This window comes from Blennius ocellaris (genome assembly GCF_963422515.1).
Source record: "Blennius ocellaris genome assembly, chromosome: 17".
Classification (NCBI taxonomy): Eukaryota; Metazoa; Chordata; class Actinopteri; order Blenniiformes; family Blenniidae; genus Blennius; species Blennius ocellaris.
The window spans coordinates 5,148,961-5,176,911 of NC_137666.1; the positions used below are offsets into that span (position 1 = coordinate 5,148,961).

General features: G+C 43.1%; 2 protein-coding genes across 2 annotated transcripts in view; one reads left to right on the top strand and one right to left on the bottom strand.

Moving 5' to 3' along the window:
- Positions 1-809: 809 nt before the first annotated feature.
- On the top strand, positions 810-6,652 carry slc66a3 (solute carrier family 66 member 3). Its single transcript, XM_080513475.1, has 7 exons — positions 810-1,004; positions 2,904-2,986; positions 3,115-3,184; positions 3,257-3,314; positions 3,651-3,771; positions 4,646-4,687; positions 6,168-6,652. Exons 1-7 carry the CDS (start codon positions 859-861, stop codon positions 6,269-6,271), a joined length of 624 nt encoding a protein of 207 aa, XP_080369601.1. The 5' UTR covers positions 810-858; the 3' UTR covers positions 6,272-6,652.
- Positions 6,653-7,408: 756 nt separating this feature from the next.
- rock2a (rho-associated, coiled-coil containing protein kinase 2a) overlaps positions 7,409-27,951 on the bottom strand; it is a 37,656-nt gene continuing 17,113 nt past the window's right edge. Inside the window, exons 6-32 of the mRNA XM_080513188.1 lie at positions 27,421-27,565; positions 27,127-27,265; positions 26,524-26,615; positions 25,633-25,792; positions 25,458-25,512; positions 23,846-23,934; positions 23,687-23,735; positions 22,758-22,893; positions 22,263-22,354; positions 20,828-21,074; positions 19,186-19,292; positions 17,640-17,799; positions 17,298-17,458; positions 16,500-16,684; positions 16,349-16,418; positions 15,965-16,068; positions 15,292-15,478; positions 15,099-15,192; positions 14,912-15,006; positions 14,457-14,648; positions 14,168-14,336; positions 13,579-13,649; positions 13,406-13,494; positions 13,210-13,288; positions 12,866-13,133; positions 12,553-12,766; positions 7,409-9,464 (exon numbers count right to left, since the gene is read on the bottom strand). Of these exons, the coding sequence (XP_080369314.1) occupies positions 9,461-9,464; positions 12,553-12,766; positions 12,866-13,133; positions 13,210-13,288; positions 13,406-13,494; positions 13,579-13,649; positions 14,168-14,336; positions 14,457-14,648; positions 14,912-15,006; positions 15,099-15,192; positions 15,292-15,478; positions 15,965-16,068; positions 16,349-16,418; positions 16,500-16,684; positions 17,298-17,458; positions 17,640-17,799; positions 19,186-19,292; positions 20,828-21,074; positions 22,263-22,354; positions 22,758-22,893; positions 23,687-23,735; positions 23,846-23,934; positions 25,458-25,512; positions 25,633-25,792; positions 26,524-26,615; positions 27,127-27,265; positions 27,421-27,565 (3,453 nt within the window). The 3' untranslated portion in view covers positions 7,409-9,460. The remainder of the gene's footprint in view (positions 9,465-12,552; positions 12,767-12,865; positions 13,134-13,209; positions 13,289-13,405; positions 13,495-13,578; positions 13,650-14,167; positions 14,337-14,456; positions 14,649-14,911; positions 15,007-15,098; positions 15,193-15,291; positions 15,479-15,964; positions 16,069-16,348; positions 16,419-16,499; positions 16,685-17,297; positions 17,459-17,639; positions 17,800-19,185; positions 19,293-20,827; positions 21,075-22,262; positions 22,355-22,757; positions 22,894-23,686; positions 23,736-23,845; positions 23,935-25,457; positions 25,513-25,632; positions 25,793-26,523; positions 26,616-27,126; positions 27,266-27,420; positions 27,566-27,951) is intronic.

The following is a 27,951-nucleotide window of genomic DNA, read 5'->3' on the forward strand; positions in this document are numbered from 1 at the left end:
GGTCTTTCCACAGCTAAAGAGTCCAGATTCTCCTCATGGACTAGAGTTCTGATCTCAATACCATTCGGCCGGGCAAAGTGATACCCAAGCCGTGACAGGTGTCAGTTTCTCTGGTGTCTCGTCTCTCCACCTGTAACTGGATCCTGGACTTCCTGACTGATGGGGTGGTGAGAACAGTGTTGCTTCTCTGGGCATTAAACTCTTCACCCAGTACGACACAACTGCAAAAACTCAAAGTCTTACCAAGTGTATTTGTCTTGTTTTTAGTCAGAATGTCTCATCCCACTTGATTTAAGACAAATGTACCAAACAATATTTCAGCAAGACGTGTTTTAAGACAATGTAAGTCAAACAATCCTGAAATTAACTGATTTTGAGTTGTATTTTTCGAAGAAACCAGGTTTATTTGACATTTCACATTTTGTGAAAAGGGTCATTAAGTTGATTTTAAAGCCACACATTTCCACCCGGTGCAACCCGCCTCAGCCAATCACGTTTCAGTAGATGTATGCGGAAGTGAAAAAAAAAGCCAAAATATGTGGGATTAACAGCAAAATAAAGGAAGTCAAAGATTAAACATTCAAAATAAAAGATTCTTCATTACTTATCTAAAGTTATTGTACACAACGCCCAGAAACCTCCCACGTTTCGCTCTTAAAATAGTTTCTGTACTTTTATTTATGGCTTTTAAAACAACATTCCAACACTACAAGCACAGTCGGCGCGTTCATAAAGTGCGCGTTTGCTTTTATTGTGAGCGTTTGCAAACAGAAGTGTGTCGTGGCACAACTTTACCTTGACGGAGCCGCGACATCTGGCAACGAGAAGTTTCTACTTTGTCCCAGCTCGCCGCACACAATGTATACCGACAACCTGCTGCACCTGGCCAACTTCAGCACCCTGTTCCTGTGCATGGTGCTCAAGTTCCCGCAGATCTTCCTGCTGATGAGAGCCAAATCCTCGGCAGGGGTCAGCCTCAACAGTCTGCTCCTGGAGCTGGTCGGGTAGGCACTTTTTCGACTTTTTAGTAAAGTGAGGTGTTCAATGTATACACAACGGCTTTGTTGACCGAGGCAGGTGTGGCGTTCACGTGACGCCACACCGTCTCTCGCTGCAAACTGAGTCTGCGCCAAACTGCGTTGAATATTTATCAGATTTAATCGTATCCAGACATTACGGGCATAGATTGTGAATAATCTCACGCACTATGCAACTCCAAAGTCTAATAATGAATTCGGCTCGCATCCATAGAGTCGATCGTGTGTTATTTCGATAATAAAAAAAACGTCATGTACACATCCTGCACTGTGCTAAATAGGACACAGGAAAATCACAGTAGGGTGTGATTTTGGTTAAACCTCTGAGAATATATATCAGTGCAGGGTATTCATTCCCGCATCCGCTCCAAAGCGCTTAACAGTGATTTAAAGCTCATGGATCCCGGGTTGACTGTTGGAAATGCAGCTGATAAAATCAATTTCTGTGCGCCTGTTATATATTTCTCAGTGTGCTGTCTCTCCTCCTCTGTGCCTGTCAGCTGCTGAGCTGGCATGAATGAGTGGTAAGCCCCCCCATCACCCCTATCACCGTGCATGCAGCTGTAAAACTGCCTGTAGGACAGAGTCGTGTCATAGCAGTCGCTGATGTCTTCATACCACTTATCACCCTAAGCATATTATAAATCAAGAGAAATGAGCTTGGGCATGTCAGTCTGTAGTTTTGTTTTGTTTTTTGTTGTTGCTTTGCAGCAGACTATTAAATAATATATACCAACGTGCAGGGCCGCCCCTGGCCAAGTGGGGGCCCTAAGCAGGATTTTATTTTGGGGCCCCCCTTCCAATAACATAATAATAATAATAATAATAATAATAATACATTGTAGTGGGCGTTACATAATTCACCCGCGGAACCTGCGTTACAAAGATTGGTTCCGGTGGGACTGTTTTATACCGACACACAAGCGGATGTGGTTAGTAAGTTAGCAACTGCAGTGCAACGAGTTCTGTTCCTGTTAATTGTTATAAGGCTTTATGTCAATAAAACTGCCGACGTTGGCACTGTCATTTGACACGCCGCCTACGACTCCCGTTCCTGCGCGCTACAACATTACAATTACTAACGAATCAAATGAGCAGCCTCTATCAACAGTGGAACAAGAACTTTATAGATGCACACGTCTGAAAAAACTTTAGTTTTTCTTTATTTCAACAACATCCCACCTCCAGGTGAAGCACGAGCCTCTTCTTGTTTGGACTTTTTCTTTCTTTTGCTAGCTCCCGAATCGTATTGATGTCTCTCTCTCCCCCCCCCCCCCCCCCCCCCACCTGTAAACAACTGCCTGCCGGCCCATCTGACCGCTGATTGGTCAGATGGTGACGCTTTCAATCATTGCGTCTCTTTTTTTCCTCTCTCTCTCTCTCTCTCCTCGGGCTGACTTGGTGGCGGTGCTCTACGCGCGCCTCTCGGCAAAATGCACGCGCATCCTTTGCGCATTTGCATAGAATGATGATACTTTATTGATCCCGAGGGAAATTCAATTCTCTTGCGCAAAATGGGGCCCCCCATGGATCGCGGGGCCCTACGCACAGCGCGTGTTCTGCCTGTAGGGAGGGGCGGGCCTGCCAACGTGATTACATCTGGCCTGGCCAAGACATTTAAGGCTGGTTCTCAAGAATGAAATCCCATATAACTGCAAAAATTAAAAAAATAAGTGCTTTATGTCTGTGTGATTCCAGCTGCATGTTCAACTGCTGATTCAAAAAAAAATATTAAAAAAATGGCTCTCCATGCTGCTACAAGCCATCCAGTCATCCTCTTATTTGTCTTGTGTCAACGTCTCATCTCAGTACTGAGCCACTGTCTTCTGTACAATTAAATAACCTCACCGCATGTTCTACACGCAGGTGTGTCGTTTTTGTGACGTACCAGATGTACTATGATTACCCGCCTCCAACGTACTTGGAATACCCCATCTTCATCGCTCAGGGTAAGTTTCAGCCCGCTGTAACGATAATTGATTGTGTGTTCACACAATCAACCTAAAACACCACCAGAAAGGGTTTGGAGCAAAGACCGGAGTTGGACCCTCTTTCTAATCCGCCCTTTCGTTCTCAGATGCCATCCTTCTGCTCCTGATCCTTCACTACAACGGCAACCTGCGGCAGAGCCCTGTCTACGCCTTGGTGTATCCTTTCACCGGTGTCGCGCCTCAGCGACTCGTCAGCTCTCCGAGTTACAGTCCTTAAACGTTGCTCAGCTTCGTTGGAGGCTGGAGGCTGCTCACAGTGGAGAAGTGGATCATTGACCTGGCCATGGTAAGAAGCCAGCTGTAACATCAATCGCAAGTTTGTAGAGAGCGACGGCGAGCGAAGGGCGGCACGTCGCTCTGGAGATCTGAGAGGTTCCCTCGTTTCACCCGCTTCGTCTCAGGAGAAGTCGTCCCAACCTCGGAAATGCCAAACGGTTAATGAGATGAATATGTCTCAAGGTGATCTGAACACCAGGGGTGAGCAGAAATCCCGCAGCTGCCATTCCGCTCAAAGTTTTAAGAAGTTAAAAGCCCCGGAAACTTTTAGTAGTTCTGTCTGATCGCGGTGTTGTACTTGTCATGTTAATAGATGCTGTCTGACCTCCACCCTTTTTCCCCTCAGAACCTGTGCACATTCATTAGTGCAGCCAGCAAGTTTGCCCAGCTGCAGTGTCTGTGGAAGTCCAGGGACGCTGGACAGGTGAGCGCCCTCTCCTGGGGGATGGCGACCTACACATGTTTGGGTGAGTGGAAATGGAACCAAATGATCTCTGTGTATTGCTATATTTTCTTTTTTTATTGGTTTGTATGCATGTACGTATTTTACCAACTTTTCGCCAAAAATATTGACCTGTTTTGCATGAAAATTTCAGGGTTGATTTGTCGTCATCATCTAAGGATCAACCGATTAGATTTTGGGATGTTACCAATTAACCATTTATGAATGAATCCCCCCACAATTTTGAAAATAATATCCCATACAAAGCGGATGGGAGAGGCACCTCATGTCTGTTGCCATGGAGATGCTCCCTACTCAGCATTTTACAGTAATGTTGCTACTTTATGAAAATACCATTTATACCACCACCATTTAAACAAGGTTTTCAAATGAAAACAGAAAAAATGTCATTGCAGTTGAGTTGCCCGTTTCCGTGACGACGGTGGTGTGGTGTAGCATATCGTTTGTTTGAGGCTTTAGATCGATGGCAGAGTGAAGGCTTCCAGAACCTTTCATCAGTGAAAACTGGCAAAAGGAAATGAAAGAACAAAAAGAGCAAAACAAAGAGAGAAAAGATGCCAAATGTGAGCCCCGTCTTTGACACGCATCAATGGTCTAATCTTTTGTTAAATAAAAAAATCACTATGAATCAATTATATCTAAACACTTGTGTTTAGCATTGCTTCCTAAATTTAATCGGCTTAACCAGTTCATCAAACCAAATGAATTCTCCTCCCCGAAGCACAATTTCTCTGATGTTCTCGCCTTATGAATATGTATGACACTATTTACCCGGCTCCCAATTTCTTAAATTAGCAATGCGTGGCTTCATTAATTAAATATCAGATGCTCCTTTGGATAATGAGGGTGTCATTAACGTGGCTTCCTCTTTGTTCCAGCGCGGATTTACACCACGGCAGTGACGACTGGAGACATGCAGGGTGAGTCGGTCTGAATTACAAACGACTGTGGGATGTGGAGCTTTCCAGGGTGGAATATCTCATCAAGAATTGAAACCCTTCCGAGGGTAAAGATTTGTTTTTTTGTACAAAAACTTTGCACAGGACATGTACTGACAGGACAGGGTAAGGATTTATTTTTTTTAAGCATTAGCTGGAGGATGCTGCATTTTTAATCAAGGCATGGGTGCACAAAAGCCCCCTGGACCTCCTTATACTTCAGCAGATACAAAATGAAAGATTTACGAAATGCCACTTTTCTGTCCGGGGTAGTAAGAGATGAGTCTCTGTAACATCGACAGTCTAGCTCTCAGATTTTTTAAAGTTTGACGTTCAGGAGGAGCCCAGAGCTTCAGCCTTTAAATTTCAGTTTTCACTGCGTGAACCTGCTGCCCCTCAGGACCTTCTCACTACACCATCTTGTGGCGAATGGTGGCATTACAACCTGAACTGGCTGTTTTAATTTCACCGGCATCTTTGCGACGATGTTCCAGCTGTCGTTTCCTAACATTATTTTTATTGTTTCAAATTGAAAATTCAAGGCCGGTGAATAACATGACTTGAGCTTCTTAAGTTAAATTGAAAGTATTTCCTCCATGAAACAACTTTTTTTCCAACAAACGAAAGGTTAGAACAGTTGTAGCCACACTTCTTTTGGCTTACTAGTTTCTTTAAAAAAAATGACAGGCCAAGGTGATCTAGCTAAATCTAAAAAAAAATGTATCATAGAGACACATATTTAATCCTAATTTTAGTTTCCAATTAGATTTTTGTATTCATGTTAAATTTGTAAACACGAATAAAGCAGAACGGTTCGAAAGCTCAGACCAACATATTGGACACCACTGCAGAAGTGCTCACCACGCCATCTAGTGGTATAGAATAGCATTACAAGACTGCATGAGCCAGGGTGAAACAAATCTTTCTGCTTTGGATGGCAATTCTGACTCAAAATTTTTACAATTTGATGTTCATGAAGTGCTGCCCAAAACCTGAAAGAAATATGTTTAACTGCCTCATTTCCTTCTGGTGGAAACTTGCCACTACTTTTCTTGTTGCAGTGAGGTTATACAAAAACACAAGTTTGCGTCCTGATTTTCATGCACCTCGTTCTGAATGCATCCAGATGTCGAACAGTATTTATCGTCAGGATTGATACTTTCCATCAGAAACGCAGGGAAAGAAATTGAACTACGCTGCTGCAGGAGAAAAATAATAAGTGAAGAAGCCTATTTAGCTTTTGCAGAATCTTAAGACTTTTTTTTTTTTTTTTTTCATTCACATAGTCGGCAGCTTATTAAGAGATTCAGACTCTCTAAAGGGACATCAAGCACCTTTTTAACTGACAGATTCTTTAATAATCCGTGCTGTACCACCAGCCCCATTCTTCACGGATGAAAGGTTCAGTTCAGCTCCATTGTTCCCATCTCAAATTGGTTTTAATGTCTCTCATGTGTCACAGTTCTGGTGCGGTTCATCATCATAACTCTGCTGAATCTGTGGGTGCTGTTCACCGTGCTTTACTACCAGAGACGCCGCAGCAGCAGCACAAAGAAAGACGACTGAAGCCCCTTCAGTTCCCGGAGCTGGCAGAGCCGTCACCACACTGACAGGACGTCACTGTTGAGTTTTTACTGGCTCACTGTGGACACAAGTCAAAGTGTTAAAAAAACAAAAAAAAAACAAGAGTGATGAAAAACGGTTGTTTCAATTATGATGATTTAGATTTCCTTTTTTACCTCCTTTCTGTACCAAACTCATTTGTCTTCGTAACATTCCAAGGACCAGTGCTTCCTCAAACTGTATGTGAAAAAGGATGTCAAGCTAAGAATATCCGAGACCTTCCTGCTCAGGACTACAACAACACGAAAAAGTGTTTTTTGAATTCCCTTTGTATATGTGAAGTTTTTGTCAGGGCTGCTTCAATAAAGCAACTTCCTCAGTGTTCACATTTAACCGAATTTTTACAGTGGTTCAGTGTAAAAATTAAAAGTGAATTTAATATTTTCATGCATACAATTCAACACATTTCATATTTCTGTGAAGGGTGAATTCAGAGACATTCTACAAGGTAAATTTTTTTAATATTGGTAAATTTTTTTGTCACTTTAACCACCCTTTATCATCTACTGGTCTGGGATGTTGCATTTTCACCTTAAAGTATTTGAGAGAAAATAATACAGTAAAGAATATCAGCAGTTTTAGACCTTATTTGACATGTCATTATTCAGTTTATAAAAGTGAAAACATGCAAATAATGATCAAAGAACATGGATTTAAGGTGAATTGGTGACTCAAAATTGCCCATAGGTGTGAATGCGTGTGACCGGCATCTTTGCAAATTATACATTACGCAGAACATAGTTTATGATTAACCCAATCTGGACCGGCACCACATGCGTCTTGGTCAGTACACACTTGAAGCTCATTGAATTTAATCATCCGTTTTGTATTCACCGAACATTTGGCTGAAATGTGTTTTATGTGGTCTATTAGGTGTGCTGCACGTCCCCCATTTTCCTAATAGGAGAAACAGACGCGGGTTAGCGGCGAGCTGTGATGACTTTTCATTCATCAGCAGTTTGTTATTACACAGTCCGTTTGATTCCTGCTTCAAATGAAAATAGCAATTTTGTAGTCTGATAGCAGGCGGAAGTTTTAAGACAAGAGGGGGGGAGGGAAAAAAATGGTGAAACCCCAAAGGCACATCCACGTCTTTATTGTTGAAAGTGGTTACTATTATAGAGCTGTTTGATAGCAAACATGCAATCTGGATGTAAAGCCCTTAAATACAAAGTGGACAAGGCTGTATAAATAATATACTGTGCACCGTATGGCATGTAAAATATATACTGTGTATATTTATATGTATAAAACATGCTTCTTGGTTAAAGGAGAGCACTCGGTAAACACACACATACATACATACACGCACACACACATACCCACTCACATAGTTTACTCTCCATCTGCTATATAAGCCACATACACCCAACAACGTGTCCAAACTCAGAGTTTGGTTACTTTTAATACAAAAATATCAGGACAAAAACACTTTTAGGGAAAAAAACAAAACAAAACCTCAATGGAATAGTGCTGCTCAGTATCTTGACTCATGGGAATGGGGATGTGATTGCATACCTTCATTGTTTTCTGCCTTTTACTGGTTACCTTCCTCACTCACCCTCACTGTGTATACATTTGCTAGTAGGTGGAGGCCTGTGATGACGGCACTCAAGTGCGGGCCTGGAAAAAGCAAACGCATGCAAGGATCACTCAAAGAGTAGTTTGGTGAAGGAAGGAAGGAAAAAAACAAACAAAACCCAAACAAACCAGGGCTTAGGTCAAGTATATGTGGATACAATACCTGCGTGTCGACTCTCGATAAAAAAAAAAAGAAGAAGCCCAGAAGTACATTCATAACAACAAAAGGAGCTGAGCTCACGTCAGAGAACCATTCATGGTGCACCCCCTGAATTCAGTAAACATTAAACCCTCAGAAATGACAGTGCAGGTGTTGCGAGATTGAGGGGCAAATTTGGCAGCAAAACCACTTGTGAGGACCTGGAAATGTCTCTTTACCCCACTTCACATAGCTATCATGAGCGGATTTTTGCTGCGCATTGTTGGTATTGCCAGGTTTGTTTGTTTTTTTTGCCCTCAGTCTTGACCCACAGGCTTCTTTTTTTTTTTTTTTTTTAACACTGAAATAAAAGAGTACTGATTTGCGCGTGCACAAATCGAGATCCAAACACACACAAGTGATTCTGCCGCTACGTTCGCCCACACAATCGATCCACGTGAAGCCACACGGAGCAGGAGGACTTTAACTCTAGTCTCACAATGACCGTCGATGCGAGGCAGCCCGTCGGGAGTCACATTTCTGAATGAGAGGCACTCAAGAAGCTCTCTGCCGACGCGCCCCTCCCCGCCACGATGACTCACCGAGAAGTTGGCGCTCGTGTGTGTGTGTGTGTGTGCGTGTGTGTGAGTGAGTACCTTTTTCCAGATTCTGTGGACAGACGGCTTCAAATCAGACTTGTGGAAAGCAAGATGCTACAATCTTTAAGTGAAAGAAGTTTGAAAGTACAGACACAAGCCATCTGGGCTCGAGGTCAACGGCCTCGGCTGTGGTCAGCCAACAGAATACAGAATGAGTGTAGTGTTCCCCAATGAAACCCTTCATATTGTTCACAAGCAATAAACACAAAAAGTCTGTCTCTCTTTTCTTTTTTTTTTTTTTTTCCTTTTTGGCCACGAGAATCCTCAAAGGTGGTGAAGGAGGATTTTCCCTCCTGGGTCCTTCAATCAGTGTGTCCTGGTGGGAATCGTTGAGGTAAGTGTATATCTCCCCCACTTGCTGGCCGGCCGCGGTCGTTGCTTCATAAGTGCTCTCCTCTGTTCTGTGGAAGCTCGGCGAGCTACTCCAGAGTCTCGGAGACGGGTAATTGCACCAGCCGAGGGCCCCTGAAGAGGAGACTTCGGCTGCCGGGTCTGCGAGGCATCTGGAGTCGCTGAGGTGATCGGCGATTGCGAAACAACTCCAATGAAGAGGGGGTGGGGGGTTGGGTGTTGGGGGGGCGGGGGACAGGACTCGGTGGCTCCGGCAGGCTAAAGCGGGACAAGTGTGAGGCGGGGGCCGTGGGGAGGAGTTATGGAGTTCAGCGTGCTGATCTACAAACAAAAGTTTTGTCGACAGTCTGAGGAGGAAAGGCACCCCACCACCTTGGAGATGCACCACGCTCACAAGCAAGGTTAGCTGGAGGAGGAGAAAGAGACACAGAGGCAGTATTACTGGGTTAGAAACTGAAAAATGGTCAATTACACATCACTGGCCAGTTGTCACGACACTGTTACCAGCAGTTAATGCCCAACGGATACTCTCATGAGGGGATGAGAGACATTATGCTGGAGGGTTAATAATGTCAGGGGTTTTACTGCTTTACAGACTTCTGAAGTGCATTGGAAATAACAATGAATAAACATAAGACAAACAAAAGGATAAAAAAAAAAAAAAAAAAAGGTTAATTACAGAAGTGTTAAACAGCATTGATGAAATTCTTACTTCATTTAAAAGAAACATAGATTATTCTTAATTATAATTGTCTGGGTTATGGCACAATAGATAAAAAGGCAACAGCGGGGGAGGAAAAACACTTCAGTTTCCTGAGTAATACGTGACAAAGTGAAAAAGTAAACTGTGAAGCCTTGTCACATTTTGAATCTAATTAATTTGGCCATTTTGTCATATTTCCGAGGAAATGTAATTATTCCATTTGAGCCTGAGCAAACGCAGCATCTGATCATGTTCATTTTTTCTCTCACAAGCCAACTTAAAGCCAGAAACGTGAGCCGTCACTCCAGAAATGCATTTGTGAAACTCATTTAAACGCAACTTAAATCCCAAATCACTTCTGTACATGTCTGACAAGAGTCTCTCCAGGAAGGCGCGGCCCTATGATTGTGAGTTTTAGTGTAAATAACACAAAAATGCAGGAGCTTACAACACTGTTAACATCCCCACACCACTGGCAGAAAAGCTGATATTTGTGCAAGGACGTTTGTGGTGAAACAGGAATGGAATTAATTGTGTGGAACACTTTTCCACAGTCTCGTTTTGCTCCATCTGAAATACACATCTTGGTTGTTGATGCATTGCTGCCACCCGCTGACGTTACCCTTTAATGACTGGTGAAGTTTTCTCTCTGCCTCGGTGGAAACTGCTTTTTAGCGATCACCAGAGTTTGAAATACCACAGTGGAGATTAGCACGTCGCTGGTGATACATTTTGAAAATCAAAATCAATCATTAACAAATCAGTACAACTTAAACACAGAAATAAATTATATTCATATTTGAAATAAGTACTCTGCTTTAGTTTATGAAAATCGGCTGATATAAAAAAAATTTTTTTTACAAATGATTGCTTAACCATTACTTGATCACAGTCTGCTTCCATTTCCAACACCCAGTGACCCCCAACAGTGAAGTGACCAGATCAATCCCGCCGTGAACAAACACCAGCAGCACCTCTGAGTGAAGAAACACCCGGGTTTAAGTCAACATACATGCGCGATGACAAATGCCGTCGTCATTTGCGCATCTGGGTGTTGGTGTCTTCTCGCCTTAGTTTGAAGCCGTTTGACCTGCGAGGGCTGATGTCAGAGAGCGCAGGGTCACCACAGACCAGGGAACATGTTTCTTTTTTTTTTTTTTTTAAGGCATTTAGTGGAATAGCCACCAAATCACCCGCTTCGTTCCAAAATACATCAAACAGAAGGCAAAACGTTGAGAACAGCTGGAGTTGAACCACCGTACAAGACGCAGCGGTGCTAAAGTGTTAAAGGACAGCACTGCACAGCACACAGTGTTACCATACGTGGCCGTCAGAAATGTATAGAGGAATAATCCTCATCGATATCGTCCAATGCCCAGTGCCAGTCCTGAAGGCTCAAGTCGTCCGATCTGAAAGGGGAGATTAGCTTTGATGGACATGCAGCAAACTGATCTCCAGAGGAAAAGCCACTTCCTGCCTGATACAGGGCTGTTCTTCAGTTTCTCCAGAGACTCTCCACACACACACAAAAATTTACACTTGTTTTTTTTTTTGGTTGACTTTTGTCTCTCTCAAGGTAATTTAATCTACCGTTCGATTATTATTATGCAACTGTTAAATGTGACACTTTCCAGGCCAAATGATTTAGAGGATGAAAGGATTTCATTATGTCACTTGTGATGCGAGACATTGTCCTACCAACCCTGGAGGTATTACAAAGAAGTGAGGGAAATAAGTCCAGCGGTGCAGACAGTACAAATATTTGTCTCAGTATGCTAGGTAAATCAAACTAAAGCCATTTAGCCTGAAGGCATTTCACTTAGCATTCATTATGTAACGTCCTTCGTTTGTCCTCGTATGTCATCTCAGTTCCAGCCTGTGTTTACAAAAGCTTTACTGGATCCTTCTGTGCCTAAATACGCAGACTTCAAAAAAACATTCCCCGCCGACCTTCATGGATGTTTTTCATATTTTATACTGATAACGTCAATGGAACCAAGAACAAGGGTGCCGGGTTTAACGCTGCGAAGCATCTGTAGTTCCTGAGATACGGAGCCTTGGAAGAGAAGTGAAGATTCAAAACTGCCTAAACTTTTACAAGTCAGCCGTTTTACACTGTTCATGTGAAATGCAGAACGTCTTCAGGGAGTATTCAACACCATTAGATGTCTTTAACTTCTAAAATACTTGGCCTATGCTCGCAGATTAGTGCATTGTGTAAAAAATGGAGCTCTGTATTCTCAAACTGTACCATAGCAGAGCTTTAAAACATTGAGAAAGCCAAACTAAAGTCGACAGCAACAACGTGCATGTCAAGAGTCAGTATTGTAATCTCCTTGGGTGATCCCAATTAAATGGACCCTTAATTAATCTCAATTTCGTTACAACAAGCCCAATGTAAAAACAGCCATAACAGTGAAAAGTGAGGATTGTTTCAATTATACTCCAAATACAAAGGTCTACTCAGGATCATGTCTGTCATCTTGATTATAATCAAAAAGATATATATTTTTTTTGTGATCAATGGCCAAACGAGGAGAAGAGTTAGGAGGGACTACACTTGATGATAATAATTTTAAGTACAAACTTCGACAATCTTATGCAAAGTTTCAGCAATCAACTATAACCTCCGGCAAAAAGGGAGCAACAGACCCCGGGTTGGAAACCAGGGCACCGGTGAAACATGGCGGACAAACGCTGGAACTTTACGTTTCCGTTTTATTGAGAAATGAAAGCACAATCCACGTTGGAATATAAAGATTTAGAACGGTTCTCTTCGGGGGGGGGTTACCTGCTCTTGCTGGTGGGAAGCTGTCGACTCGGCCTCCTCATGGACTGGCTGGGCTGCACCTTCATGGAGGCGCGCGGCGAGGAACGCGCGAACTGCTCGGTCGACGTGGGCTTCTTGGGGATCTTCTTGACCAGCCGACTCACCCACTTCTGCTGCTCCTCCTGGGACAGGGCCAGCAGCAGCAGGTTCTTCGCCGTGGACACGTCGTAGTTCACTGGGGGCAGAATGGAAATCGCCTTTAGTTTGAAGTCGCAGGTTGAGTGACGAGTGAACTTATGGGGAGGAAAAAAGCAGGCAGTGCAGCCGTCACAACCTTTGCAGGGAGCGATGATCTCTTCCTTCTTGTCCATGTGGTCCTTGTGACACTTGATGTGACAGCGTCTGCACTCCAGAGCGGGCGGCGGCTTGAACATGTTCCACAGCGGCTTGGTGCACGCCTCACAGTTGGTGGGGAAGTGGTACAGCGTGGGGATGAACTCGTGGCCTTTGTGGCAGATGTAGCTGGACTTCTCCCCGATGGCCAGCGGCTCCACGGGGAACTCGGGCTCCTTCTTGCTCTCGCCTTCGTTGGCGTAAAGGATCTGAGGGGGAGGGGAGGAGACGTCAACACAACTGCTCCCGGCGCGCGGGAGACGACTGAGGGCCGCCGAGGCTGACCTGGAATATCCTGGGGATTTCTTTGGCGTCCGCACGGTACACGTCCGTTTGAGTCACAGGCCTCACATGGAAGAGTTTGCTGTGTGGCAGAAACGCAGACAATTTTGAATGCGAGTGATTCGCGTGACACGACGGCACAGTGTGGGAGAAACGGGGTAAGACGAGCTTCAGAGGCACTTTCAGGCGTCGTACTCACTCTATGTCAAGCACCATGTATGGAATGGACTGCTCTTTGTCCTGCTCGCTCTTGTAGAAGAGGATCTTTTTGCTGCTCACGACGACGTACTACAACAAGAGCACAGGGGTTAAGGAGACAGAAGGACATAATGGCTTTCCTTGACTGAAGCAGCTTCAGCGGTTTGTTCTTACCTTCTTCTCCCATCCAAACTTCTTGGTGTTGTTTCTGACAGGGAGAGAGAGCCAGCCCTCGAGCCGCGTTTCTGAGGGAGAGAGGTTTCATCCAATCATATCGGTCAGACGCAATCTGACAAATGCTACAACCCTTCATATTGTGCAGTACTGGCCTCCCATACAGACTGATTGTTGTTATGTGGGTAAACCGAAAATAAGAAACAAAATTGGACTTCGTAATAGATAATAGACTCTTATAAAGTATTGATCGATGTCATTGATTCTTAAAATCCCACTGAAATACAGTTCTGCAATGACTCTTCATGCCCTATATGCAGCCTCGCAGATCTATCCTGTCTGAATCTCTGAAACTAACCAGTTGTTTTCGATTGAACCCCTCAAAACAACTGTGTTCTGATCGAGCTTCCAGAAAGCCTCTCTTTCAACAGCAGTGTACCTGCTAACATTCAGCATTAAGTACTTGTAATTAGACTCCAGCTTTCTAATAAAAAAAAGATTTACTTGCACATGAGGTGAACCTCTTCATTGAATATTATAAGACTATGAAAGAAAAATAAACAACTATCCAAATAGTGGTTGAACCTACCTGTGTATGCGTCATCGGCGTCGAACTCCGGCCCGCTGCTGACACTGGCCGAGTCCATCGACTGAACACTGAGCGACTGCAGCAGATTCCTCAGCTGCTCGATGTCGCTGTCCTTACTGTCCAGGGCCATCTGCAGCTCGATGCGCATCTGGCTCTCATCTGCTAATTGCTACAAAATGAACAAATAAGATACATTACGTAGAGAGAAACGCCACATTTTTCCCTCCACGGTCTCAATGTTGCTGCTTGTTCCGCCGTGTGCAGGGAGGGGGGGGGACGTTTCACTTACTGCTTGCATTTCGTTGATCTCCTTCTGATATTTGATGATGGTGCTGTTGAGCTTTTCCTTCTCGGACCTCAGCTCCAGCTGCAGCTTCCTGTTCTCCTTCTCCTTTCGCCGCATGTCCGTGTCGTTGCCGCGGCGGCTGCCTCCGCCACGCATTTCCTTCCTGTTCAGGATCTCGGCCAGCTTGTTGACGGCCTGTGGGACGGACATGACGACCACAGTTTTAGGTCATTTTAGTTACAACATTCAGGAATCAGGGGAGGCTTTGGTAGAAAAAAAATTGGAATTGCAATGAGCTAATGATATTTGTATTATTCATCTGTAAAGATGAAGTTTTATAACTCAGATTTAGTCATTTTCAAAGAGTTTCAAATTTGGCATTCTCAGGTTAATGAATGCATATGAATGGCCGGAGCAGTCAAGAGATATCATAACATATATATAGCATATCTAAGTACCTGAGTTTTTAGCGTCCTCTCTGACTGGAGCTGCTTCTCGAACGTCTGCTTCATCTGGCTGATCTGCTGCTCCCAGTCCTTGGACTTATCCGATTCTGAAACAAAACCGTGAACAATTACACACCGTATCCAACAATCGTTTGCTCGTGCTAAAACAGTAAGTTTTACTGTCAATCTTTTGACTTACCATCAACTGCATCCTTCAGCTTGTTGTTCAGCTCCTCCTTCTCATTGGCCAGGTTGGCGACGTCACTGGTGAGGGTCCTGTTGGCTTCCTCCAGCTTTCGCAGGAAAAGAAATCACGTCAAATCCAGATCAAATCGATGGTCCCTGTCGCATTCAATCTGAAAGCAGCAATCTGTGCCGTCGCCGCCACTCACCGAACTGATAGTGATGTCCTTCTCGGACAGCTCCTGACGATGGCGAGCCATCATCTCCTTCAGCTCCAGCTCCTTCATTATCTTCTCCTTCTCCAGGTCTGAGTACTGCTCCTCGGCGATGGAGCGTGCCAGCTGCTCCGAGTCGGCCTTTGTCAGAGTGATCTCCAGCTGAGCTGCCAGAGAGTCCCTGAGAGAGTCCGGTAAAACAACTCATGAGAGACTGAACTGCTGTTCAGCGCCACAGAACAAATGTTTGATTAGAATGTGTACCTGTTCAACACAGACAGCTCTATCTCATGAAAGTGATTGACTACGAATCGCAAGTTCCTGTTTAAATTGCCGGGCGCTTCACTTGAAAAATAATAATTGTAAGCTGCTCCTCTAATTATACTACGCCTACATAAAATAATAATAATAACCAGAAGAGTGACTATGGCTAGTATCAATGTCATCCTTATTATTATTTTCCTTGACTATTACTATCTTTTAATTCACATTTCCCTTGCTGTGTTCTAAGTCTTAGTTTGTTTTGGTTTTTTTAACAAAGATTATGGGGTTTTTTCAGAAAAATTTCAGTCTATTTCATGTTTGGTGTCGTCGTTTTGAACAATCTTCAGTTGTGTTCACACTCGTCGTGGTTGGAAATGTTTGTAGAATTAAACAGCGGAGCCACCTCTCCTCCTGCTGCTCCTGCAGAGACTGCTGCACGTCTTTGTAGAGCTTGTTCCTCTCGTCACATTCCTCCTTCAGTTCACGGACCTGAGTCTTGTAGAGAGTCTGCAAAATAGGAATCAGGTCAAAGACACATCACACACACACACACATAACTCCATGTCTCTACACGCCTCATTAACTGACACGTTTCCTGTGGGAAATGGAAGATAATTTCCTCACAAAGAGTGCAGACGTAGTCAGTTACTGTTGCTATTATTGTGTTAATGTTTAGATTATAACAAAAAAAAACATGATGTAAACAAAACAGTGCTATTCAATATACATTATCTACTGAAACGATGGCATGAAAAGGACTGCCGTTCTGAGCAGTACAGCAACTCACAGAGAAATACTGCTCTGCCTCTAACTGGTCCTGTAATTCCTTCATCTGTCCGTCGGTGTCCTGTCTTTCTCTGTCGATGAAAACGGAAGGATGTTGAAATGCACTGAGCATGAGCAGGAGTCAACAGTGGAGCTGATGTTAAAAAACCCACTTGCGCAGCTCTTGGTTCTGTTTCTCCAAGCTGCGTTTAATGTCCAGCAGGTGGTTGACTTCCTGCTTGAGCTGTTTCTCGGAGGTCTTCAGGGCGTTGAGCTGCTGGTTCTGGGACTTCAGGTCGTTCTGAGTCAGGCTTCGCTTCTGCGTCTCCTGCTCAATCTTTAGCGTCAGGTTCTTCACCTGAGACAAGGAGGAAGACTTCAGGCATGCGTGTGTGTACCCATTTCTTCACAACGAATGCTTCTGAATAAGTTCACTGTTGATGAGCATTTACTCTTTTTAGCAAACTACAAGCAGTACATAGAGAGCGTAATTACTGCATGATGAGTTAAATGTCAAGGTGAAAACACCTCAAATGCATGCATGTGGATGTATGAAATTTAATTAGTAGATTTTAATTAAGTATCTTAAAATAATTATGTATTTTTTTTATAGTCGCCTAAAATTTGGCTGAAAGGTATTTTTGAGGCATTCACAGTGCTGCTCGTCCTTGTATTAGACTGTACAAGTGTTTACAACTCAGTGCCTTATTACAACTCAAGGTGGATATCAAAACATTCAATGAGAAGGATAATGGAGGTGTCAAAGTTATCACTCGGAATCTAAACGTTTTATTTTGTCTTACAATAATTGCTGTGGAGGCTGACCGTAATTTACCCAGAGGTTACTCAGTGTGTGTGCACTGTTTGCTATGTATTTTGTGTTTTTGTAAACTGGCTGCACAGCGCTGGCACGTTATTATGCATGCGGTGGGATCTGTTTCCACTCCTCCACCTCCGACATAAACACTCACCTCCTCGGTGAGGCGATCCTTGTGTCTGCGCAACTCATCTAGCTTCTGTAGGGCCTGCTTGTAGTCGCAGTCCATCATGCTACTGTGCTTCTCCAGCTCCAGTATTCTGTTCTCCAGCCGCAGTTTGGCTGATCGCTCCTCTGCCAGCTTCTGCTCCATCTCTGGAGGGGAATAAAAAACCCCCCCCAAAAAACAGAAGTGCTCATTTTTCAATCCCATGTATTGTTTTATGCCTGAAATAATTTCCAAAAGTTCACATTTGGAATGAACTCCATCGGTCTGGCACAGAATGAAGAATGGGCTGTCTGTTAAAATAAAAAACACAAGGGTCGGTGGCCTCACCCTTCATGGACTCCGACTTGGCGCCCTCGATGGTGACTTTGATCTTGCTCTTGTCTGCCAGCAGCGCCCTGGTGGCCTTATGAGAGGCCTCCTCCTGCTCCAGCTCCTGCTGCAGCACCTTCAGCTTGTAGGTCAAATCAATCTCCTTGTTGCTCTTCTCCTGCACACGCGGGGGAAAAAACACAAGGACAAAGGTGCTGTGAGGCCAGCAACAATATCTAACTGACAAAAAAAAGCCTCCAACAGTATCGCATGAATGAGTGTCAGAAACAAGGCTCTGGTTTTTATAACTTTCACCAGTTCCTCACATTAAGAGGAGTCTGGAGGCAGGCAGGATCAAAAGAATGAGGCTGAAAACATTATTAAATCTGTTGTAAAGAAAAAGGGGGAAATCAATAATACAACGTTATTGGGCAACTAAACAGAAGAAAAAATATGTAAGGTTGTCTTTGGTATATCAGCTTTTAACTATAGCTAATCATGCAAACAGAATAATGAACAATTATTGGTAAGAATAATATCTGATTATGAGAAATCAGATTAACACATCTAAAAGTTTCCCAAATAATTCAATGCATGTGTTCCAGTTGATCTGATTTTTTTCACCCTTTAAAAGTGGTGCATGTGTAAGGAAAAACAATTGTATAAAATAAAAGTGAGCGGTGAGCGGAGGCTTAAAGACATCAAACACACAGCAATGGAAAGTTGACGAAGTGCAACTTTTGGAAACTTCATTGTTTGAAAGTCAGCAGAGATGGGTATGCAAGTTGTACTGAAGGAAAAAAAAAAAGACAACTGCTGAACTGTTGTTACTTTCTCTCACGACTTGTGTGTTTATATCTAAAGAACGGGGTGTAAGCAGGCACTCAAACTACCACCTATGAAATTTGTAGAATAGAATAAGGAAGCAAGAGCGAGACATTGCATCTGAATGGCATATTGAGCTGGAAAAAAAATATCTTCAAGCAGATTAAACTGCATCCTACAAAACTATATATATATATAAAAAAACAAAACCAAAACAACAAAGTGAAATTCTACCAGTGAAGTAAAAGAAGACATAAGGCAGGAAATGCTCTCATTCCTCACTGCCTCCAGGACTTCCAAGTTCAAATGGGATCATTTAAATAGATTTATCACAACATCTGAGCAGAAACCTAAACAGATCAGCACCAAAATGTGCAGTTGTAGAGGTCATGCTTGATCATACCCATATGTTCTGATCTCGTCTACTCAGGCTGAAGAGAAAGAAGCTGCGGAGTTACATCTAAAAAGCTTGCGATTATTCGAGACTGTATAAACTGCGCTCTTCGTGACATCTTGTGCAAGGCCAGGGTAAAGGGTCTCACAAGGCTGCGGCTTCAGAAAAAGAAGAAGCCACAAACACGGGTACCTTGGTCCAATCAGTAACGAAAGCAGTTAAAAGCTGGAGCCTTTCGGAGGAAATTCTTACAGAAAGCAGGTTTGAAAGTATATTGTGAGCTCAGGTATATATCATTATATATATATAATATACACACACATCTTTTTTTTTTTTTTTTTTTACCTTCTCCAGGTCAGTGTGTTTCTCCTGAAGTTGCCTCTTCTCAATGTCAGCTTTGGACAGAGCGTGTCGCTGCTGACGCACGTCGTCCTCCAGGCCAGAGATACGACCTGCAGGTCAAGCAAAAGCTTACAATGCGTTCTCGCACACAATCCCCCGGCAGGCACTTCTCGTCTCTTGTCCATCTCTTTATTGCAACTGTGACAAAGTGGAACGTGTGCAGCGAAATAAGACACTCCGGAGTCAGTTGGAGCACAGGTGAAGTTTAGTTAGTTAGTTTAATAATACTTAAACTCCGACCTCATACTAACATGTTTTAAGATTCTCCTCACAGGGATTTCACTTTAGTCCCTCACAAGGACAACAAACAAGTGTGTGACCAGCTTGAGGTCCTCTCAAGAGTTTTAAATTCACATGCACGCATACACTTGGCAATTAGCTGATGCAAACACCTAATAACTGTGTTTTGATTAAGAGGAATATTTACAAATGAGCTGTGTACTCTGTGGATCACGAAGGAAAGCAGCTCCATGCGCAATCAGCTACACAGCTATTTGTTTATTGTGTGAAAACAAACGCTCGAGTCACCACATCCGAAGACCTACGAGTGCTTGACCCAGCTCAATTAACACAATCAGATAAGAAGGTTTATATGACAGGATAAGTGGCTCCAGCATCGGCGTAATCTGATTATGGTTGAATCATTAGCCACGATGTAAATACACTGACTTGTGCAGTTATACAAATGAAATGCTGTCTGGTGCAGCCACAGTCTGCTCCCGATACACACTGAAGTTAAAAGCCTTCGTAGGCAATTTAGTTTATATCTGTGACTTCTCATGCAAAAATTCAAATAAACCCTCTCCTCTTGCGCGCACGCACACGCACACACACACACACACACACACACACACACACACACACACACACACATATATATGCATTCTGACTAAGATCATGCTCCACTGCAAACTACTTATTAAACCACAAAGAGCCTCGTGGGTGCCCTCAGTATATTTTGGGAGACACGTCCAGGTGGCCTCAGTAAATCTGCTGTGTAAGCTGCAGGGCCAGGCGAGAGCATAATGACTCGATGTGGCGGAGAAATTGAACTTTTCCCAGAAGCGTGTAATGGAATTTCCACCTCATAAAAACACAGGTAGCGACATCAGCAATTCCTGAAAACAGCATTTCAAACCTTGAATTTGAACCGGCGCTGAAAAACCTTCAACTCAGCAGCCGTGAAACTATTCAAAGTGTTTTTCTATCTTATTGTTATACAAGACGCTTAATTTTATTGTTGCCTGTGGTTATAGCTATCGGTGATGAGGAGGGCGACAACCAAAATCAATAAATTCATGAAAAGAATTCCCATTTAACTTTAGTATCCATTTATTTTCTTCACCGCTTTATCCAGAGGGGGTTAGAGCTGAATTCAGTAAACATACAGAGACAGACATTCACATTCACACCTACGGGCAAGTCAGAGACACCAACAAGTGGAAGCTTGTTTGACTGTGGCCAGAAAACAAACTGCCAGCAGATGGACCGCATTATTCAGCACGGTGGCCTCCGTAAATTAAATGTGAAATGCAATTTTGACATGTGTGACATGAAAGGTCTCCTCCGAGTCAAATCTACCCACCCATCAGGTCGGTGATGGTTTCCGAGCCCTGGCTGTGCTCCCTGTGCTCCGTCTCCAGCGCGGCCTGCAGGCTGATGCACTCCTTCTCCAGGCTCAGCTTGCTGCGCTCCAGCAGGCAGCACTTGTCCTGCAGCTCGCGCACGTTGGCCTCCAGCTGCTGCAGCTGCTTGCTGCTGTCCGTCTGCGATTTACGGAGCCTGGTGGCTGCCTCCGACTCGGCTCGCAACAACGTGTTGGCTTCTTCCAGCTGACAGGACAACAATTGCTCTTTAGGAAGACGGAAGGCACTGAAGCACAATGTTTTGGTCACGTTGATGTTTTATTAGTCTAATTTGATCTTTAGACCATAGTGAGACAGGTTCGTTTTTTTTGATGATGTGTTGTTGCAATTGTAACGAGTGTGTCAGCCACAACGATTCGGTAAACGTCAGCCTGCTTACTGTTGTGGAAGTTGGACAAAAGCGAGTCCTTGATGATTTTATAGTATGGTGCAATGAAGCTTTCCTTCAAATTAATGTTAAAAAAAAAAAAACATAGGCGGTCTGCGTTGACTTTGACAGTCCTCAATGCAGTGTGCTTCATGCCAAGCCAGTGGAACCAATCCCTATATTTAAGTATCTGGGTACTGTGATCAATAATAAACTCAAGTTCGATTTAAACTGTGAAATGCTTGTTAAAAAAGATCGGCATTCTGACTGAGAAAGCTCGCCAAGTTTCAGATTGATAGGACTCCGATGACGCTCTTTTTACTGCTCCTATATCCAGTTAATAATTTCCTTTTTCCATCAAATGCTGGTTTGACAACCTGAGCATCAAGGACAAGAACTCCCTCGGAAGTACAGTGAAAGAAGCCTCTGAAGTGGCTACGGTGTGCTTTAATAGTCTTGGGGACAGTTTTAGTACACAAGTTAAAAGGAAAGCTCAGTCCTTTCTTTTTTATGCACTTCACCTCATCCTGTCTTAAAGCTGCTGACTGAGGAGCTGCTGCACTGAACTCCACCTGACGAAAGGACCAAGACTGCTGCCAACGCCCCGGTCTATCTTAAAACTGAGGCAGCAGAAATTAGCAGCAGTAATAAATAACTTAGAAAACGTACGGCTTCATAACAATACCCTTTCAACAAAAACGTTTCTCATACTTAAACACACTCATAACTCTGACAAAAATTAGTTTTCTGTCATGAAGATGAGTTCATATGACGTTTGCTCCTGCTTCTTGGAGTGGTTTGCAGAAGAAAAGCCAACAAATGATCATTATGATTCAAAGCTACTGTAAATGTTACACAAACTCACAATTTCTAAAGAATTTCCATTCGTTTGTGGCACATTTAGCCCTTTTCATGCACACTCACTTGGTTGTTGCACAGTATTAACGTTGCATGACTGATTTGGGATCATCTGAAACTGCACATTCAGAAAGTGTAATGGAACTGACCTGTTTCTGCAGGTGAATGTTCTTCTCATTGGAAATGTGTGAGTTTTGGTTTCTTTTCTTCATGTCGTCCAGCTGGTCTCGAAGACCGTTTACTGCACAACGGAGGAGAACAGAGAATCAAATCAATCTTCTCAAAATGAATCCACATCCACATGGTAAAGACTGATCTGTAAAGCACAGTGGCGTTTTTTTTCCTCTGGTGAGCATGTTCAGACTATGACCAGGTGATGGCAGTATTTCCACATTATCTCCATCAGCTGCTTAACTACATTTTTTAAATACCACAAAGTGAAGACGCTGCCAAGCAGGAGGCTGATAATATACAGTGCGTCACAAAAATATAAAATCTTAGCAGCATGTACAGAAAAATCGGACGTTACAACAATAGAGAATTACTCAAATTTTTCAATGAGTCACTGGTTTCATCGCAATAAAATCAGCTTTGCTGCCACAAACAAATCAAGGTGTTGATGCACATTGCGAGCTGCGTGTCACCTTCATTCTCCAGACAGCGCTTCCTGTCGGCCTCGCTCTCGGCCTTGCGGTGGCTCTCCAGGCTCTTGTGCTGAAGAAGGGCCTTCTCCCTCTCTAGCTGCCTCAGACTCAACTCCAGGCTCTTCCTGCTGCTGACCTGCAGTCAACCACACAGGACTTTACAATATATCTTAGTGTGTACTTGTATCTTCTGTCGATGTTATTACCATTCAAAACCAAAACGGCTTGAGTGCTAACGCAGATTAATCGACTTCAAAATGATGAAAATGAGACGTAATTTCAGCTCCACGCCCACAGGTTTTCAGACAAAAATGATTATTTGGATTATTATTCTTACTCAAAGAGGAAAACGGAAAGTACTGCGGCTTACGATTAATGGATCTGCAAATACCCTAAGGTTTCGTTCACTATTATTTGTGGTTTTAAATGAACCATTATCCGCAGGGATGAAACAAAGGTATTAATGTTCATATTTTGGAAGCAATGGCAGCGGTGGGTTTGTGTGTCGAGAAAACACGATACTTGTTGAGATGAATTTTACTCCACTCCGCTTGGCAGACGATCAAATTTTGTGAGGCTGCACGGTGCTTGAGCGAACAGAGTAATTTCAAGAGTGCGCCAGCCAATCAAGGCCTGCAGCTCGGTACTCGTGCGCCAGGTGAGGAAACGCTTCCCTACAACCACCACCGTTCGTAGTAGTGATGGTTCTGATGTGCAGGAATGGTGTTTATGTCTGTATAACAGAGCTTTCTTTAAAGTCACTTCCTGCTTTATTGTCAAAAATACATTAATCTATTATTGAGAAGAAGAAAAAGACAAGACATTAAAGTGTATGGCTAGGATTTATGGGCAGTATGATTCGCAGATTACAAGATTCATGCAGGTGTATGTTTGTATGTACAAGTAGGTGTCACTGGGGTGTTACCCACCTCCTCCTCCAACTCTTTGGAGGTTTTCTCCAGGCGGGCGACGGTGGTTCTGCAGAAAAAACAAGTTGAAAACGTTCAGAAAAATTAAGGGCCGACAGTGGCCCCGCAAATTCTGACGTGGTCAATAACATGATCTGTGAGTTCCGACATATCATCTACCTGTACTTGTGCTCCAGGTCATCTTTAACCTGTTTATTATTATTGATTTGCACCTCGAGGTCACGGAGTTTCTTCTGCAGCGCCACTGACTGTGAAAACAGAAACACAGCAAACGGCACCTGTTATACGTGCTGATCGTCTCAGCGTTTCCCCTTCATTTGCACCTCAGTTGCTCCTGAAGCACAGGCGTTAACGGCGGCGTGCACTTTGGAGTTTGCACAGTTCAGGCGATCTACTGTTTAAACAATGGCGAGGGTGCACAGCTTGCCGTTTTGGTGAACTACCACAGATCCAGTCGTTTTTTTTTTTTTTGTACCTGCCAGTGAATCTGATATCGCCATCTTTTATATCACAGTACAGTGTTATATAAGCATTGATGTCAAGTTGTTATGACTAGTGGACAAAGTCAAGAGTTTGTGCACAATCAACTCTTCAAGCACTCAAATGAAAGCTGCACTCATGTCACCAGCTGCGTGTGGAAAAACAAACATGCTAACCAGAGTGGATAAAACCAGCTAGTTAATGATTAGGTTAATGATTCTACACAAAACCACCTGTTTCGTGTTACATGAAGTCGTTCGATCCTCTTGTGATGTAGAGGAAGTGATCACGGCAACATTGCTGTTTTGATGTTAACACATGGGATAGGTTTTCTTAACTTTCGTAAAGATTAAAGGACTACAATGTTATATAAACCTTGCAGATTATTTGTTTTGTGCCAATCAACCAATCAAACTAATCTCAATAAAGTTTCTACACTGTACAAAGATCACTGGAGAGGTCATCTTGCAGTTTTTGTTTATTTTTATATATTCTTGTTCTATATAAAAAGGAATTATTGTGAAAGTAGCTAGTTTAGCATCAAGCTCGTTTGGTTCCTCTGCAGCAACAAGAGGTAACTTGACAGCAGCTGTGCCATGCTTTATCTGCCGTCATGCCTGAAATGTACCGTGTCTGGAGCAGATGATCATATAAGGAATTATGTGACAAGCTACACCGTCTTGACAGAAGTGAGCCTTCACAGCATCTCGAAACCTGAGCTTTCTTCTGCAGGAGGAGCTTTGATCGGGCAATATTTTTTACTTTATTGCAAATATTCAGAGGAGCTTTACACAAACAAACAAAAGAAAAACAAAAAACAACATAATTTGCTTTCTTTAAGTGAGGTACAGTCACTTTGAAAAGAAAAACTCCCACGTTTGTATTATCTTCCTAGAGAGTTGCTGCAGATTGTGATGAGTGGCAGGTTTTTGGGGTTTTTTTTTTTTTAGTCCTGAAGTCTGAGACTTCTCCAGATTAGCAATCAGCTCAGCCACTTACACACAAAAAAAAGCTGCTTAAGTCTTTCAGTGCAGCTAAGAACACTGAAATTCAAACAAAGTACAAATAAATCATGGGATCAGGGAACGAAATCCCCTCTGAGTCATTTCCATCATAATCCTTAAAGTCTTACAGAACGAAGCTGGACTTGATCACAATGTCAACAGTCCTGTTCTGTGCGGTCGTGTAAGCTGATACTCGTCTTATTTATTTCCTGAGAAACTCGGGCCGGGCTGTGCGAGAGCTGGAGGTGCACCTGGCAGCCACCGTGTGTGGATCAGAAAACACTTACTTCTCCCTTTGAGTTCTCGTGAGTCACTGAGGAGTTGTTGGAAGCATTCAGCAGCCTAAAAAAGGACACAAGCAAAAATCAACACAAGGTCAAAAGCACAGCCACGGAACATATTCAAGATCTGTCTCTTATGTATATGGAAGCCTGAGACATGGGACTGAAGCCGACGACTTACTGGTCTTCTTTGAAGTAGGTGAAGCCAACAAACGGTAACTGATTTCCAACAAAGGCCTTTGGCGTGGGGAAGGTTTCCACGTCACCTTTGTCATCCTCGATCTCATCAAAGTTACTGGTGTCTATGTCGCTGCTCAGCTCGGGCACCACAGGAGCAACGGCTGATGGGGCGAGAAAAAAGAAGCAGCAAAGAAGAAAGTGTCACCTGCTTTGACGAACAAAAAGTTGTTTTAAACGGTTTCTTGCAACCCCAAAAGAAATGCGGCTGGAATGTTTTACAGTCAAAACATTTCCACACAGATCATTGATAATTAGCTACAAACTCAATTACACACTTTAACACGTCATACAACTACGACTGACATTTGATGCAAATATGTAAAATATTTCATGACGTGGTGAAATGGATTACTTCCAACATCTGATATGCTCTTTATGGTGATTGAAATAAGGGTTTATGACATGTGTTCTGATTAGTTTGAAATTGTACACATCACCCCAACATTTTTTCAAATTAAAATTCTGATAATATCTACAGCCCTTTGACTTTAGGCAGAACGATTCCCTACTTTATTTCTTTTGTAAATGTAGTCAAATTGAGCCAATTGACGTTGAGGTCATACCCTAATGGCACACTATTTCTTTGCAATAAATGCATGTAGCTTTAGTTCGCTTTTAACACTCAGGAAGATCTCCAAGTTCAGTTGATTTCAGTTTTAGGTGTTTAGCCCTATGTAACTTAGGGTTAAAAAAATTAATAAAAACCTGGTATGATTACAGACTGGATCGTCTCAGTAAAGAGATTGCATGTTCTGCCTGTTCATACGCAGGTGGGTTATCTTGGCATAGACTTTGTGAATCAAAGACGCAGAAGGAGGAGCATAACACTGACTGTCTCTGATGGTGTCAAAAGTCCACAGGTCATTTTTGAAGAATGGATGCCGCTTGATTTCCTCCACACCATTTCGACCCAATCGCACCTCCCTGGAAAACAAGAGAAACTATGAAACGCAATACAAATTGTCAGGAGGAAACCACAAGTAACTACTTAACATACACCACATAAATCTATCTATCTATCCATCAATCGATCTATACTTGTAGTGTAACTTATAGATAATGTAGGTCTTTATCATGTCTGTCTTCACCCCAATACTTGCCCACTGAATGTCAACAGATTTTTGATTTTAGAGTCAAGACATTCAGGTGAGTCACTTCAAATGCCTTGACATCCTCTCCTATAAAATCCAACAGGTAGAAGTGTCAGCAGACAGTGCACGTACAGAGTAAGTCATTAACTCTAGATAACCTTTTTAAAAGATTGTTGATAACGTAAGAGTATAAAACCATCCCCGCAATTCCAAAAGCTCACAAATTTGACAAAAACACTTGTGTTTTTGCGGATTAGTGAACTCAAAAGCCTTAATTGATTTCGTATGAAATGGTGAACAGAGAAGTCAGACAAAATCTCCCCGATATCTTCCTTCTCCTCTACCTGTCAGTGAGGAAGGCACAGATTATGTTCTTGGCATCTTTGGAGATTTCCACATCATCAGGAAAGTTGAGGGAGTTCTTGTGGTCCATGATCTTGCTGTAGGTTCCCACCAGAGAGTCGGCGTAGAACGGAGTGTCACCTGAAGGCCAGTTAGCCGAAAATTATTCATCTGCGATATCTCAATTTTATGGCAATTGGAGCACAGCGCTAAGAATTACTGGCCCATAAATGGCAAAACAAAAGTACTAAAGGCCATCTGACAGCTTGCTGTGACTTTCTGCAATGTTAACTGACCGACAAGCATCTCGAAAATGAAGACCCCTACGGACCACCAGTCGCATTCTCTCCCATAAAAGCCATCTCCTCCCTGGGATTTCAGCACCTCGGGAGAGATGTAGTCCGGAGTCCCCACAGCTGTGTCGCAGTGCACCATGCCGGTCTGCAGAACAAATCCAGGAGGCGTTATTAGACCCTGAAAGCTTGAGGCGAGTCTGTCATCTTCACGCAAACGTCCAAACTTGAGATTTTAAATGCAACTTTCTGAAAGATCCATTCGAGACTTATTATAATAATTTATAGGGGTTTCTTTCCCTGCCACAGCGCAACATCCTCCCAATGATCTAAAAGAAAATACCTTACATTGGACCCCAGTTTACCCTTCGTCTCACTCAAGCTATTTTAACCTCTGTCTCTTTAAGAAACCGAACTTCCAAGCCATCTGCTAACAGACTTTGTCATGCACTTGTAATTTGGCACCAGCCTCGTGCCTTGCCTTCTGCTGTGTCTGCAGTAGATGGCGTTTCCTGACATTTGTCTTCCAAAGCG